Raw genomic sequence first — 15,898 nt, 5'->3', positions numbered from 1 at the left:
TTATAAACTACTATTATACGGTTTACTATTCTTAATCTATTCTCAATTTATTAGTTACAGTCTTTCACACTCACAGACACTTTTGGTCTGATCTTGTATAATTATTTTCTATTTTGTGGTATGATGCGGTCTGGTTTGCTTGTATGTAAACTACGTATGTTTACAACACATGATTCAGTCAGTGGAAGTTGATATTGTGTTCTGGAATGAGTCGTCTGGGTTAGGCGAAAAGTTACTATCTCAGAGGACCAATAAAACTTCAGGGTTAACTCTAGGCTGCTCGTATTGGTTTATGCGTCATTGGTTTGGCACAATGCGAAGGTCATGAGAATCGGTGTTCTAGTGGTGCTTTAGTCACGTGATAAATTAACAAGTCCATAGGACATAAAAGTCACGATAAAAAAATAATTGTTTGTGAAATCACGTCAAGTTTGATTAGCTATTTTTCAAGCTTGTAAACATTTATCGTTTAAATCAACTTTAAAGAAATTCTGTGGAACTAACCTGACTAAACTCTAATTCAAATGTTCAGCCTTATTAGCCATGGCGAATCATTTATAATAACAATAATGTCTTGTTAAATCTCAAGGTTAATAGTTAAGGCAAATGAAAAGGCTGGGAATAGACTCCACGTTGTCAAGTCATATCTGAGCGTAACGTCATCAGTGATTAAAGTTGTGCTTTCGTTTATTTAGAATATTAAAGATTCCCATTGTGAAAATTAGAACAACACATATAAGCGAACAATTGTTTTCAATTAGATCGTCATCAGGCTTTACTCTAATATACATGAATACGAACATCTACCAACTTGGTACATAAAAGGCCAGATAAAATCTATTCGCAGTTCTATATTGGCACATCTCATTGATAGCGGTCATGCTGTAGATAAATCGAAATCATTTCGAGTTATCTATCGTATACCTCCATCATTTCCCGACAGAGTCCGTTCCCGTCTCCTACATATAGCTGAAGCCATTGGAATTCGTACATACAACCCCAATTTATGTGTACAGAAGAAATACGTGACCCCCCTATCCCTTCCATGGTCGGTTATAACTTAACTAACAATTTTTTATTTTTTTTAAAATTTTATAATTATCATTATTCATTTTATTCTATTTGTGTTATCGTTAACCTTATTTTCACACCTAGTATTTCTTTGTAATTTTCCGCCTCTTTGTATTCTTCACTATCTAATTATTTACACACATCTTATTACGTAATGATTTTAATGTTTTGTGATTACTATTACTAGTCTATTTACCCATGTTTGTTTGACCTTCTATTCCCAACTATTAACTATTGAGAAGAGTCTTGTTATTGTATTTTATTATTCTTACTATTATCAGTTCACCAGTCTTCCTACTATAAACTTGTCTAGTGACTTATTCTATTTCATTGTGATTATTGACCCATATTGCCTTGATTGGTTTAAAATTTTCGTATAAATATTCATGTATATTAGAGTAAAGCTTGATGACGATCTAATTGAAAACAATATTGTTCGCTTATATGTGTTGTTCGTTTATTTAGTCACTTAGTTGTAGATATTTTGCAATAATGTCTATTATAGAATTAATTGGAGGTATTTCTTTAGCTATGTTATAAGTTTTCCTCGATCATGACTGACCAGCCTACACTTGACACGTTCGTAGCATGGTGGAGTGATATTTTCATTGTAGAAAACTTTACATTTTTTCATGTAAGCCAGCGAAAAAGACAGAAAGCGAAACACGTCCTTCATAATGGGTTACGATGGTTTAAATAATAATTCCCACTTCATTTTGGTTGGTTGACAGGTACAAGGTCAAAGTTGCAAACGAGAGTGGAGTTTATCCTTACCCAATGAAAATCAATTAATTTTTTTAGATATCAATACAAATAAGACGTATAGCCAAATGTAGAAGATAAAATCATATATTTAAAGAAATCTCAGCGACTGAAAATAAGAGCAACTTGAAAGTTTCATTCAACAGTCTGATTCAAGCTTGTTCAGGCGAAATAGTCAAAAATTAAGATTACTCACAACCATAGAGTGAAGTTGTATATTTTTGGTGAATAATTTTTTGCATATGATCTCCATATATATACAACCTTTTGCTTGTTCTGTTAATACCAATGACTCTTATTCACAATTGCCTTCGAACAAATCCCAAATTCTACATTTTTCAAATTATTAGGCTATATAGATTTTCAATGGTGGTCTAACAATGGTCGATTCATGATCTAAATGAAACATACTTGTATAGCTTGTTTGGATCTTGCCATTAATCCTGAGGACTATAACTGATCAGTCTCTTTGAGTCAATTGTCCATCCTGTCAAGAAAACCTTAATATTGACATTAAGTCACAATCATTATAAACAGAGATGAATGGTCGGTAGCAGTGAATACCAGAATGGGCACTTCATCCTATTTCGGGCTTCTCAGTTGGATTTACCTGTATCCCAGAGTTAATATTCACTCTGGGACAATAGTTTAACACATGATTAATTTGTAAACGGAAGGTTGATAAAAAAAATCGATTTTGAAATTGAGCAACTGGATAGCCTACGAATTCAACCGCATGAAAAATATAAAATGTGAATGGCAGGAGGTATTAAAATTACATTTGTAATCATGTGAATGTAAAAAGGTAAACAAACAATATGTAACTTACAATCTGAACGTATATTAGCATTGATTTGTTCATCTAACCAGTCAATTGCTTTCGAAGCAAATTTCGTACCTAAACTTCTATCAAATGGACTCGGTCTATCACCTTGCTGCATATGACCCAGTACATTACAACTGGATATATAAAAAGTTTTAAAAATATAAATGAAGTGAAAGTTTTGGTTATATTTACTTGAATACATTTGAAATAAACTTTCAAAATAGTCAACTATAGCTCGAACTACTTAATAGTAACTAAGAGTAGTATAGCGCTATACAGCTAGAAAATATGAAGTAATAAATAGAAATAGTTAGCAGATTTAACATTAGTTATTTTATCAAACGGTGATTATCCTTGGCGAAATATCGTGGATTAACTGAAGTTGGATATTCACGCCGTTAGATGTTGACTCAATAGTCTAGACTTCAAGCGTTTCCACGTAAGGTTTAAGCTTTTATGTTCGACTGCCAGGTTCAGGGTGGTGTATGCTCACTGCTGAGTCTCACACTGGGACAAAACGGCCGTTCATTAGTTCTAGATTTTCCATGATGGTCAAGCTAAGATCGATTTGTGAATAGAGCTACGAAACTTGTGCAATTTTTACAAATATCTCCATACTAATAAAATCATCACATTTATTTAAAGTATCGTACTTTGAGCTGAAATAAAAATTTCCTTTCATTATTTCCTAATGATTTTTTTCTCTCAAGCTATAAGACCTTGACAACTAATTGTCTTAACTTCCCAATGTAAGAGAACAGAAAATGGATTTAGACAAATGAGTTTTTACTATTCTCAAGAGAAATTAAATTGTTAAAACTAATCTTTTTAGGTAGCAACGACAAAATGATATATTAAAATAGAGTCTAACCAATCAGGGAACAGTTAAATTTGGAGCAGTTGTTATGCAGTTTACATTATCGTTGACTTGGTTACGCGGCAAATTATCAATAAAACGGTAAACAATTATTACTTGTAGGACATTTTCCTTCTTCATAGTTATTTCAAGAGAAAGAAATATCTCTACCAGTCAATCTTTCCGTCTTCCGATAGCAGTTCAGTTATCGTGAGTAATCTATACTTAGTTTGACTTCAGATTAAGTCAATCGATTGATTGCTTACCAAGAGATACACAAATTGTTCTTCTGTGTTTACGTAACTGAGGATGAAATACACGTTATGCCAGAATTGTAACACAGATGTATAACATCTAATCGATGAATAATTCCTATCGAATAGGCAAAGTTAACCGATAGGGTATTGTGTAGATTGTTTATATCATGAAATTATTTAAGGTAGACAACCAATGAATTGATTAAGGCTAGGAATGTAAACTATTTCACATTGATTCACTAATTTGAAGATTAAGCTATTACCACAAAACCTAAAGCTCTTAGACTCATTTCTAGGTGGAAAGCAACATACTGGGATGTAACAGTTGTACAATGCTTCCTAGTTTTCAATGATTATTTGACTAAGATCATTTCATGATGATCATTATGAAAATTATATCGACTTCGATTTCAATAATAATAATAATAATAATAATAATAATAATAATAATAATAATAATAATGAATCACTTACCGGCAATCAAATATACCTTGACCTTCTTGAGCATATAATTGATGAATAAATTCACTCGTATAATATTTATTAGCATATTCAGCTCGTAGTATTAAACCACGTTTAACATTATCATCAATTTTTGCACGAAGATGTACTACATCTTCACGTAAATCATCAATTGTAAATGGTTCTTCAAATATATAAGCAGCATCTGCTCCACCAGCTAATGCACTCATTGTAGCTAAATAACCACAATAACCACCCATTGTTTCAACAACAAATACACGACGTTTTGTACCCAATGCACTTTGTTTAATTTTATCTAAAACCTTGAAAAATTAATGTTTAAATAGAGATAAAAATGATATCAGGAAGAAGAGAGAATGAAGAGAGTAACCAATAGTTAGCGATAATGATTAGTTAACTAACAGATTTCTTAAAGTTATATTTGTCACAGATTCGTCTTAGTTGAAGTGCCGATAATAACTCGGATGACAAGGATAGTTGTTTCGTCTTAGTATAGGGCTTCTTAGCAGAACGTACTCATAACTTCATGGCAGGTCAGAATCAGGATCTCCAGGTCCCATAACGTACACTGATACCAATATAATCTATAAACTGAACCAATCTTCATAAAATTCATTCAACTAAACTGAAATAGTCAGCTCATTTGTGAGTTATTTCAAGATGTTCCTGGATTTCTAGAGTGAAGCTGTAATTGTCAGACTTCAAGAATATTGGGAGTACATTGGCTTTTGCTAATCGTATAAAATGGTTGTCATGCTATACATTGCAAGGCGATTGAAGTCAGAGTTGCACCAGTAGATATTGACCCAGAGATTACAATGACCAAGTGTTCTCTGAGAGAAATAAAGATCCTAGATTATATCACTAGTGGAGTCATAAATGCGAATGTGACCAACATTCTACCCCTCCCAAAAAAACATCGAGAATTGGTTCGACTTAGAAATGTAAACCACTAGATACTAACTAAGGGGTTTGAAGAGTGGGCATCCACTGAGAGCCCTTGAATTCAAACTCTATGGTGAGATTACAGATGTGTTACTAAGAAAACTCAATATTAGGACGAAACAGCTGTTCAGTGCGTCTTGACTTCCAATAGCTGTCGAACAAAATTCAATCTGTGGTGTAAAACTAAAAATATTATTGTTGTGGATGCGGAGGAATGGACCAATAATTATCATGTTAAGTCCAATGGTGTCCTTGGACTTTAAATGGACATTTCCTATTGGTCGATATCTGTTCACATGTTAAATATTGTACAAAATGTTGTTTTCTATTTTATGGTACGACGTGGTATGCTTGGTTAGTATATAAATAGAGTATGTTTGAAATATAATGATTCATATCTCTGAGGCTGTTGCTTGTCTTCTGGACTCAACTAACTGGGCTAGACAGGGAAGCGAGACCAATCGAGACTCTAGGCCGTCCGTACGTGTTTACGTGTCACTGTAATCGATCGATAAGTACGCTGCTCCCTAATTTTCCAGTCAAGGACTCAACAATTAGCACAGGGTAAAAATCGACCCAACTTAAAGTCATAACAATTATTTACACATTACTTTATATTGTTAAAAGACTTAGAATTCCCTCAACAAAATATGAACAAAAGCGTCCATAATATGGTCAACCCACACTTCATTGTTCATTGAAAGGATGATTCCATCTATCATTTAACGATTTTCATTATACAATATAATTAAATGAATATTTTAATTAATGGATAAGTTTTGTAATGTTTTCAATATTTAAAAATCAACATTAGTTCATCCGGAAAAATCTTTTATCATAGATCAGTGATTAGTTCAGCTTAATTCTATAGTAAGTTCATTTCCATTATTTAATGTATAAATCTAACATCCCTTTTTTCTCCTTATATCTCAAACGAAAGTAAAATATTGAAAATTTACAAAACATTTCACGTTTGTAGAACTTAAGTCGTTAAATTAAAAATAAATAAACTGTTATACGTTAAATTCACTTGGTATTGTTTACTTGAATTTTCCCATTGATGTTTAGGACTGCGGTTGATCAGTCTCTTATTAGCATATGTGCATATTGTGCGGATTGCATTAATTCACAAGCATTGTAAGCAAAGATGGATAGTGGCTGGCAGTGAAATCCAGAACACGAGTTTCGTCCTATTCGGGACTCGTCGACTGGATCTCAGAGTTGATGTTCACTCTGGAACTCAAACACAGTACTGTGATCTAAATATATCATACTTACGGTGGAAACAAAAAGAGCTGGGCCCGCTCCTATGACATCGCTAAGGTGCTGTAAACTAGGATGGAACTACTACTGAGATTTAGATGGTAGTTGGAGGTAGTCAACAGGAAACCCTGGACCCGGGTTTCATGCTGCTTGGCACTCGTCAGCAAGGTGTACCTGTAATCTTGAGTGTCGAGTCACCTAGACTGGTGACCACATTGCAACATGATCGATAGCATTTGATCTGCACTAATAAGGACTACACAAGCATGACATTGATCACCACCCAGTGATCAATCAATTGTGGAACTACTACTCTCTAGTTTTTTAATTCTCTTTCGATTTCTTCAAGCTAATAGCGATATTAAAATGCTAATCAGAAACAAAATATAAAACTTGGAAATATGCACATAACTTACAGAGGTTATTTCATTTAAAGCTGTATCACAACCCAAGGAGAAATCAGTACCAGGAACATTATTAGAAATTGTCGCTGGTACCATAGCCATAGGTATACATAATTCAGGATATTTTTCACGTCCTTCGACCAGTTCTATCAAACAATCGTATGCTTCAAAGCCACCAATAATAAGTAAACCGCTTAATTTGAATTCTTTAAATCTCGCGGCTACTTTCTCTATACCTAAACTATTTGGTGTGTCTCTAGGTAATTGAAATAAATGAAATATAAAAATGAAAGCAAACTTAATTAGTATGTACGAAGAAAACCATGAAATACAAGACAAGAATACAGTTACGGAAGGCTAAATTAACTTTATAACTTAAGCCATACATTGATTGGATTTCAATCTATTTGACTTCTAACAGTTCTGAAAGCAAGGTTGGTTCAAATGTTAAATTTTTTCCCGCACGAAACTGACGTACTTTGATGAAGGGTGTATTTACAACACAATTTTAAAAAATAACTCAAACTTTATCATTATGAATCGAATATTTCTAACAATTCTTCCCTAATAATCAAAATACAAGTGTACCAGCAGTCTGTAAAATCATACTAACGATGAGAGAGTAAGTATTAATCTTGAAAGTGAAATTTTAAGTGATTCGCCGACAACAATAATGCTGGTCTACGATATTTTAACCGCGTTATCCTAATGGATGATCAGTATTCATAAAGTTCAGTAGGTAAAAAAATGAGAAATCTCCCTGTGTTAAAAAGATTTCAATATTTTTTTATTTTAGGCTTCAATATTTTTAAACGTTTTACAGTTGAAATATTTAGGTGTTGGATGATAAGGTGATATAAATTACTTAAATACATGAAAGTTATTACTCATCATTTCAAATGGTGCTGTGCTATTAGGAACTGCCATTTATTAGATGTTACTGGCAAAATATCAAGTCCAAAACTTGTTGTTATAGCTATAATACTTCATTTAGTATGTACAGAATTCAATGAGAGAGGTAAAATATGCTACATTTGACTGGCGACTAATAAAGACAAGGTCGGTCCGATCACAAAAATGAAGATACTATTTGCGGCTACTTATAAATTAACAGTAGTTTAAATTCTTCGACAAAAGTCTAGTTTCAAATGACTGCACAGCATAGATCACATACCTGCGTGTTCCTAATATGGAACCACCTATTCCCACCCATCCACGTACATCAGACCACTGTATTTCACCAGCATCGCCTTTAACAAGACCAGAGAATCCTTCGTGTATTCCGATAATCTTATAACCTTTGGTGATACCCAGACGAGTAAATCCTCTTATTACTGCATTAATACCGCAAGCTGGAGCACCGACATTCACGATACCGATTCTCAAGTTGTTCTGAAATGTGAGAAAACAAACAATTGATTCAAAGACTTGAAAACGTCGTGAGTGTGTTGCGCTTTTATTTTACAAACCATCAATAACTATGTTGTGGATGAAGTGATCGATAATAGATGTTGCTTCTATAAGCTGAAAAAATCATGAATTTGACCCATTCAACAACAATATTATTACAGTATAATATGTATATGTATATGTGAAAAGTATAGAAATAAGAACATGATGCGATATGCATATAGATAGGAGAATATATATATCGTAAAAAAGATTATTAGTTAACATTGACCAGTTATCCTACAAAACAAGCTGCATACCAATCTTCAAAATAAAAACGCGCATTAGGATGGATTCAGTACACGATTTTGGCGGATAGCAATAAATAAAATAAAATTTAGAAAAGTTTTAAAGTATTACTGAAGGTGGTTTTGATCAGGGTAAAAAAAAATCATGATTAAAGTATTCAACTAAAAAGCGACACGTAAAAATGAATACAAAAGTAAATGCAACAGAAAACGAACATAGGATAAAATGACAGTAGTTAATGTCGTTACAAAATAACCATATTGGTATTGTATATCATTTTGTGAGTTCAAGTATTTCTACAATATAGCCCAACTATCCACAGAGTATTAGCCGATGAGGGGAAAAATAACTATTCATCTTCTATTATATAAGTCAGTCAGTTATTTACTCACTCATCAGCAAAGTAGAATATGGCACGTGTATAAATCAGTCAAAACTGTTACACATGTCAGTGGTAAAGGGTGAGGAAAATTGTTAAACGTCAGGAAAAGATTACGATCACATTCACGAAGTATGTAATCTAAGATTTGAAAAGCAATAATTGTCAATCCTACCTAAGAATGTAGGTTACTGCTTATCCTATTACCTGGATTGTGTTGAGTCGCTTTCTAGTAGAATAATGTATAGAAAAAATTATCTAAAGAATCACATGGTAAAATGGTTCTCAATCGGAAAGTCACAAGAGCAGTAACCTCTTTAAGACATTATAAATCGATATTTCAAATCACTAGACTAGGGAAATTTACGAAATGTTTATATAATCCTAGGACCATAACACACAACTTCAATTAATGTTATTATTTCAAGTTATGATTATTACATTAATTGATTGCTGAGTAGTAACTAATATCATGTCTGTCAGTCAAAATGGTTACTAGTCTACGGGACTAAACATTACGTGTAGTATGTTGAGATATTAGATAGTTGAAGATAGTCAGTCGGCAGTAAACCCCGCATGACATAGGTTTTGTGTTCATTGGCACTCATCAGCAACGTATATCTAAAATCTTGAGAACGGTTGATCCCTGTGGTAATTAAACCAACGTCACCCAGTCTCACAGTCTGAGACTCAGACAATGAGCATTTCAGGCTGCACCTGACCTCCTAAAGAACTCGTATATTTATAATTAATCGAATGATCATAGAGGAACAATCAATGTCACGCTGGTCCAACTATTTGTTACCAATCGAACGGCACATCTCAGATGGTAACGTCTCATTTTATAAAGCTAAGTGGTACAGATTTCTATTTAACAGACAGCATCGGTCATTTCAAGCCTTATTTCCGAGTGCCAAATTGTACGAAACCTAGATCCAGGATATCTTAACGATTACAAATGGCTTACAATGTTCCACAGCATTCTCAATTTAGTCATTCATTCCTTTGATTGCTGAATCAGACAAATATGACTGAAAGCATAAAATAATGGTTTAATAATAGTTTACTAACTAACTAAACTATTTTAATAATCTGTCTATTTATCTGTATATATAAAGGTCATCAAAATAACTACTCAATCCAAATCCAACATTTTAACTATGCTTCAATTGATTATGACATTGATAATGATGATGTCAAAGACAAATCTATGAATGAAGCATGTAAAGTTCATTGTATGTCATGTAATCGTCCAAAAAAGCACGGTTATTCGGTTACTTGACTTCATGATTTTTACGTAAACAAACGATTATTTAAATAAATAAAAACATGACATAACACTTAATAAGTTGAACAATTATTAATACTAAGTAAACAATATACAAGGATAACTGAATTATTTTCAGTCTCATTAAAGTACTAATACTTATACATTTAATAGTTGAATTCATGAGTCAATTGAAGCTAGACCACCATGAAAACCCTAGGAGCATTTAGACGGTCATTTCGTCCTAGTATGGGACTCCTCGTGCGCGAGACTGATAGGTCCTGGGTTCGAATCTTGCGAGGTAGGGGTGTGGATGCACTACTGAGGAGCTATATACTAGGTCGAAACGGCCGTTCGGTGCTTCCAGATTTTTTCATGGTGCGTTAGCTTCAATCGACCCATGATCTAAACTATTGAAATTACTAAAATATTCACTAAACCCCTTTATTTATTATTTCTATTTAATTCATTGAAATCCCTTTCGTAACATGTCATATACGATATCAGTACAATAATTGATAGGTGATTGTGAAAGAAACGTTTTCATGGTTTTGCAAGCACTCACACTCGTACACATATATGTATCACAAATCTAGGTCAATTCTTTTCAATCTTTACCTATTTTATTACAGAAAAGCATATGATTTTATCTTAATGTGTACTAAGGAGTAATACCATAGTGATTTGTGAATGAGTGCATTCATCTCTGCTACATTGATTTGAAGCTTCTGGTACTAACTGTCTTCACTCCTGTAAAATTGAAGTCCATATTCACAGGAGGTTATTTGTATAAATTTTTATCAAACTTCAATTACGTGAAAACAAAATCTGTAATGTGTGGCTTAATGATTAACCAATCAACTAATAGGACCGCAGATTCTAACCTGGTTTAGACTGTCGGGTGGTACTATTAGCTATAAAAGAGGGATATATATATAGGTGAATTAAACTAAATACTTTATTTAAAAATGAACATAAGTGTACGCTTAATTACAAAAGAACAATTTTGAATTTCCATTTTACTAATCGTAGAATCTAACAGATCTGTTATACTTGTTAATATAGGATGCTGGTTGTACAGATTTTGTGAAACAGTCTTCTGTAATATTTTAATTATATGTCTTTGAATAGTTAGATCCATCTGAAAAGACTTAAATATAATAATGTGATGTGCACTACCAGTAACTATTCATATTTACTCAAAACAAAAATGGACAAGACCTTTGTACAAATGATTGATTTATTCGAAATAGGCTCATTAATATATTACTGACATAAAACAATGTGAGAGCTGAGTTAACTGATCAATTAATGAATAGTCACTGAACAAGCAGCCAATATACGTATTAATCAATGACATGACAGAGTTCGAAATCGGCATTACCATTAAGCATATATATGTCCAGTGAGCCGATAAATTTTTAGTGGAATCAACAAATTATCATGAATTTCTTCTCTAATCACTAAAAAAAAATTTTATAACTAGGCTTGATAGGCTGTGGTAATCAAACATATCAGATCAAGACCATATGATTAGTGAGGGATTTGACAGTTGTAGATTATCGGCAGACGTTTGACTGAAATATTTGAGGGATAGATATCTATGTTTATGGCTCGCCATTTAGACTCCGTGACTTAGTAGATAAAGCTTTAATGTTTAGGTTCCAACTTCTGAATGTGAACAATAACCCTGGATTTCAGTTATATTCAACTGAGAATGTTCAAATATAAATTGTACAGTAAGCTACAATCCACGTTTATTTACAAACACTGATTCAACTCTAGAATTTCTAAAATCAAATAACTCCACTAAGAAAACATTATATAATCAGTTGTGTTTGCTTAAAGTGAATAAAACTAGTTACCGAAAGAAACTGTATCTCTGATTATTGTTTCCAAATCAAAACCAGGAATGGAATTTAACCAATAGAATTAGACAATCCACTTTTCAGTCATGTGGTTATATCACATTTTATTCCGCGTGACCTTGAGGCGTAGAAACACAAAATGATTGAACTTTTAGGAAAATTACAACACTTCATCGATCGATCAATGAACGAAATCATTCAAAAAAATTCGAAATGTATTTACTGTATTTTATAATTATGATTATTTTGGGAGAATTTATACTTAGAACAAATGGAATAATGAACAACCAAAAAGGCGATTTTTATCGTACATATCAATATAAGAAATATTCTAGAACATGGCTCTCATCAAACTGTAGAACTTTCTAGACATCTAAATAACTAGACAGTCAAGTGAAGATAGTTGAAGTTTGATAGATGGAAAAATAAATCTAGTGTATCATTGGTGGCTTGGTTGAATATCTGGGTTATCTGTTCCTCCCAACTAGATATTTCAATAAGTTATCTGTTCTTCTGTTTGTTTTAACACATCATTATGTCTATTGATTGCACAACATATTTCAGGAGCGTTCATCAACAGTTTACGACATCTCACTGTACAATCGACAAAAACGTACAATCAGAGACATCATGATGGCTGGCTATATTCATCGAAAACAATATAAATTATTCAGATGTCGATTCCTGAACTGCTAACATCTAACTGGTAATCACACAATATTTATCGTCAGAATCCATCACGAAATATTTTGTGCTGACAATTCTCATTCTGTACCAAAATTACATAATATGAATAGCCCCCAAATGCCCTGGTACGCCCGAGAGTGGGGAGAGTCCGCTCTCCCGAAATGCTCTCACATGGCCACGCGTATATAGCCTCTCCCAGGGAAGACCTACTCACAGCCTTCTCGTGGCGGGGGTGTTGTTTACGAAATGGAGAGGACTAAAAGCGAATGTCTGGCGCTTTAACCTGGTTGGTGGATACGGAGAGTCCACCTAGGGGAGTTGGGAAACCCTGATTCCAAACCAATAGTGCACATGGGCTCCAGTATCCTGAAGGAACAAATGGCGTATGAACCAGTCGTTGGTCACCGGCTACCATGGGACTGCATCTCCTTACGTTGCTCCCCTGCCTTGTGGATCAGACCATCATAACGAAGGCTCCGGGTGTGGCCCCCTAAGGAAACCACCTGCTTCGGTTTCGGCACCCGGTCAATATCACAGCCCTCACACATATCAAATGAGATCTGTGTGGCGCATATATATTTAGTGCTTCCTTGTACCAATATCTATGTAGTAAAATAAGTAAATAAATAATAATACTAATTTAAATAAAACTATAATAATATAATGACAATGACATAGTATAAGGGGTAAATTGGATGTAAAGAAATTTCACATTCGTTACAATGTAGATTCTATTCAACAACAAAAAATAATTTATTGAATATTTATTCAGTTTCTTTTGTTCAAAAGAAATTCTGAAGTAAAAGATTATCATTATTAATACATTCACAATATTAGATGTTCATGTCTTGTAATAATGGTTGAAAAGATCAGGAATGTGTTATCGGTCCTTCGATCGTTTTACAAATCTCTTAATAAGTCTTTACATACAGATTGTTGGGACTCTGAGAAAATGCTAAATGCGGATCTGTAGGATTTATCGAATTTCACAGTTGTTATTATACACTGATCGTGACTAGTGTACCGCTAAGAAATCTCGTAATTAAACGAAACGGCTGTCTAGTGCTTCTTAGTTTCCAGTTGTTGACTAACTATGATTAGCCAGAGGAGTAATCTGTGAACCCCTCACACATATTGTAACCTTATGCTCATCGGTAAATAATTTCTAGAGATAATTCTCGAAATCCAAGTAAGAAGCCATGACTGTTGAAGCTGAAACATGTCGGGTGTGAACCATTGGAAGGTGATTGCAAACTATCACAAATAGATCAAGGTTAAAAATGTAATAGATGCCGGATCATTGGCTTGAAAGCTAATTAATTGTTGGGTGACTCAAAGATTCTGTTTCCGATCCCCATCAGTGTTACAAAGGTGCACTGCTGAGGAGACTCATATTATAACAAAGAAAATTCCTAGTATTTCTTTGCATTCGATAGGTATTTAAGTAAAATTAGTCTGTGATGTAAACGATGAGATAACGTTTATAAGAGTTTTTCGACTTGATAAAATACTCAACATTAAATCGACCTCTCAAATGAGGGTTTTTAGTGAAAACTGTATAACATGGAGTAAAAAATAGCCAAATATAAGCCTTAGTTTAAATTGGAAGCTACTTAAAAAAACACATCACATAATGTATAATTATGTCTCATTAGTTTTGTAGCAACAAATCCTCGATTTTGGCGGTCTGCATTTTCGTTCATTGGCTAACAGAGAAGGTATACAATAATTGGAAGATCATAATCTTCAGTCTGCGATAAACCATGACGTGATAATTTATGATATTTTATTTTTTCATATATATATATATATATATATATATATATATATATATATATATATATATATATATATATATATATATATATATATATATATATATTACGTAAAAAACAATCCATGTTACTATTTATTCAAATATTTACTAAATGTGTTTACTTTAATTGTTTAATTAGACTATACACATCATTATTATCTTCATTTAAACCATTAACTTTAAACATATATACAATATTTATCAATATTAGGATTTGTAAAACAAAACATTGTTTCGTATACCAACCCATATTGATACAATTTAATTCTACACGTTATACAGTACTTTCATGTATTATATGCGGATGGTGATGATGATGATGACGATAAACATTGAGTGATGGATCATAACCTTAGAAACTTTCAACTTGAGGTCATTTAATTTATTTTAAATACAAGTGATAGTAACAAAATAAAAAAAAATGAAGATAACTCAGAGAGAAATAAACCATTTCATGATAATTAATAATAGTATTTATAATAAGAATAAGAATTAGCTATATTGAATAATATGTACAGATTTGATAATGAATACACATGTGTCAATCAGTTAGGTGTTTCGTCTCTTTTTTGTTCTTCCCCTTCAGATAAATATTTAAGTTTAAAAGTTGAAACTTAAATTTAATAGTTGAGGTCACTAATAGGATACTTTTTTGTTATATTTTAAATTAAGAATTTTATATAAATCAGTTATCAAGATAGAGTTCATCTATTCAATACTGAGCTATACTAAAATAGACAAAGCAGTGTTACTGATGAGTGTATTACTTCAATAATTGTTAATGACTTTTTAGTCTTTTACTAGATTCTCTTAATTCTTTCATATTTGAATTTTTAATGCTTACTTTTTTTTCAAGCGTCTGAAGTTTTCAGCCTTTACTGAACTTCTCAAAACCTTATTGAGGAAATTTCGGGGGATTACAACAGTTTGAACCCATGAACGTGTTTTTACTTACTAGGAGTTAGTTTCAGCACAATGTTTTTTAATCAGTTAGCTATTTTTCAAGTTCTGTTAGTTTTTTTCAACACAATTGCACTCATGCATAAACAGATCAAGGACCTCTGTGTCTCGCGGCTAATGTTTTACCACTAAAACTACTCCAAAAGAGCCTCATAGAAGGGTGGAACAGCTGTGCACTCCTACCTAGTTTGAATAGGTAGCAAAAATGAGATCAATCTGTGATGACAATAACTTACTAATTAGACATGTGGTCAATAGTAATCACGAGTTTTAAATCCTGTATTTATTCCTAAGCGTTTAGAATGCATTACACTGAATGGTAATTCCTATCATCATAATATATATATCATTATGCA

The 15,898-nt window shown here is 32.8% G+C and overlaps 1 protein-coding gene across 1 annotated transcript in view; it reads right to left on the bottom strand.

Annotated features, from left to right (window-relative positions):
• The window catches only part of MS3_00009179 (uncharacterized protein), a 46,006-nt gene that overhangs the window by 3,793 nt on the left and 26,315 nt on the right, over window positions 1-15,898 (bottom strand). Inside the window, exons 5-8 of the mRNA XM_051217512.1 lie at window positions 8,042-8,259; window positions 6,880-7,123; window positions 4,247-4,557; window positions 2,663-2,793 (exon numbers count right to left, since the gene is read on the bottom strand). Coding sequence (XP_051064930.1) covers window positions 2,663-2,793; window positions 4,247-4,557; window positions 6,880-7,123; window positions 8,042-8,259 — 904 coding nt within the window. The remainder of the gene's footprint in view (window positions 1-2,662; window positions 2,794-4,246; window positions 4,558-6,879; window positions 7,124-8,041; window positions 8,260-15,898) is intronic.

The sequence above is a fragment of the Schistosoma haematobium genome, chromosome 5 (assembly GCF_000699445.3).
Source record: "Schistosoma haematobium chromosome 5, whole genome shotgun sequence".
NCBI lineage: Eukaryota > Metazoa > Platyhelminthes > Trematoda > Strigeidida > Schistosomatidae > Schistosoma > Schistosoma haematobium.
The sequence above is the reverse complement of the archived record's forward strand: the minus strand, read 5'-3'. Positions and strand labels throughout refer to the sequence as shown.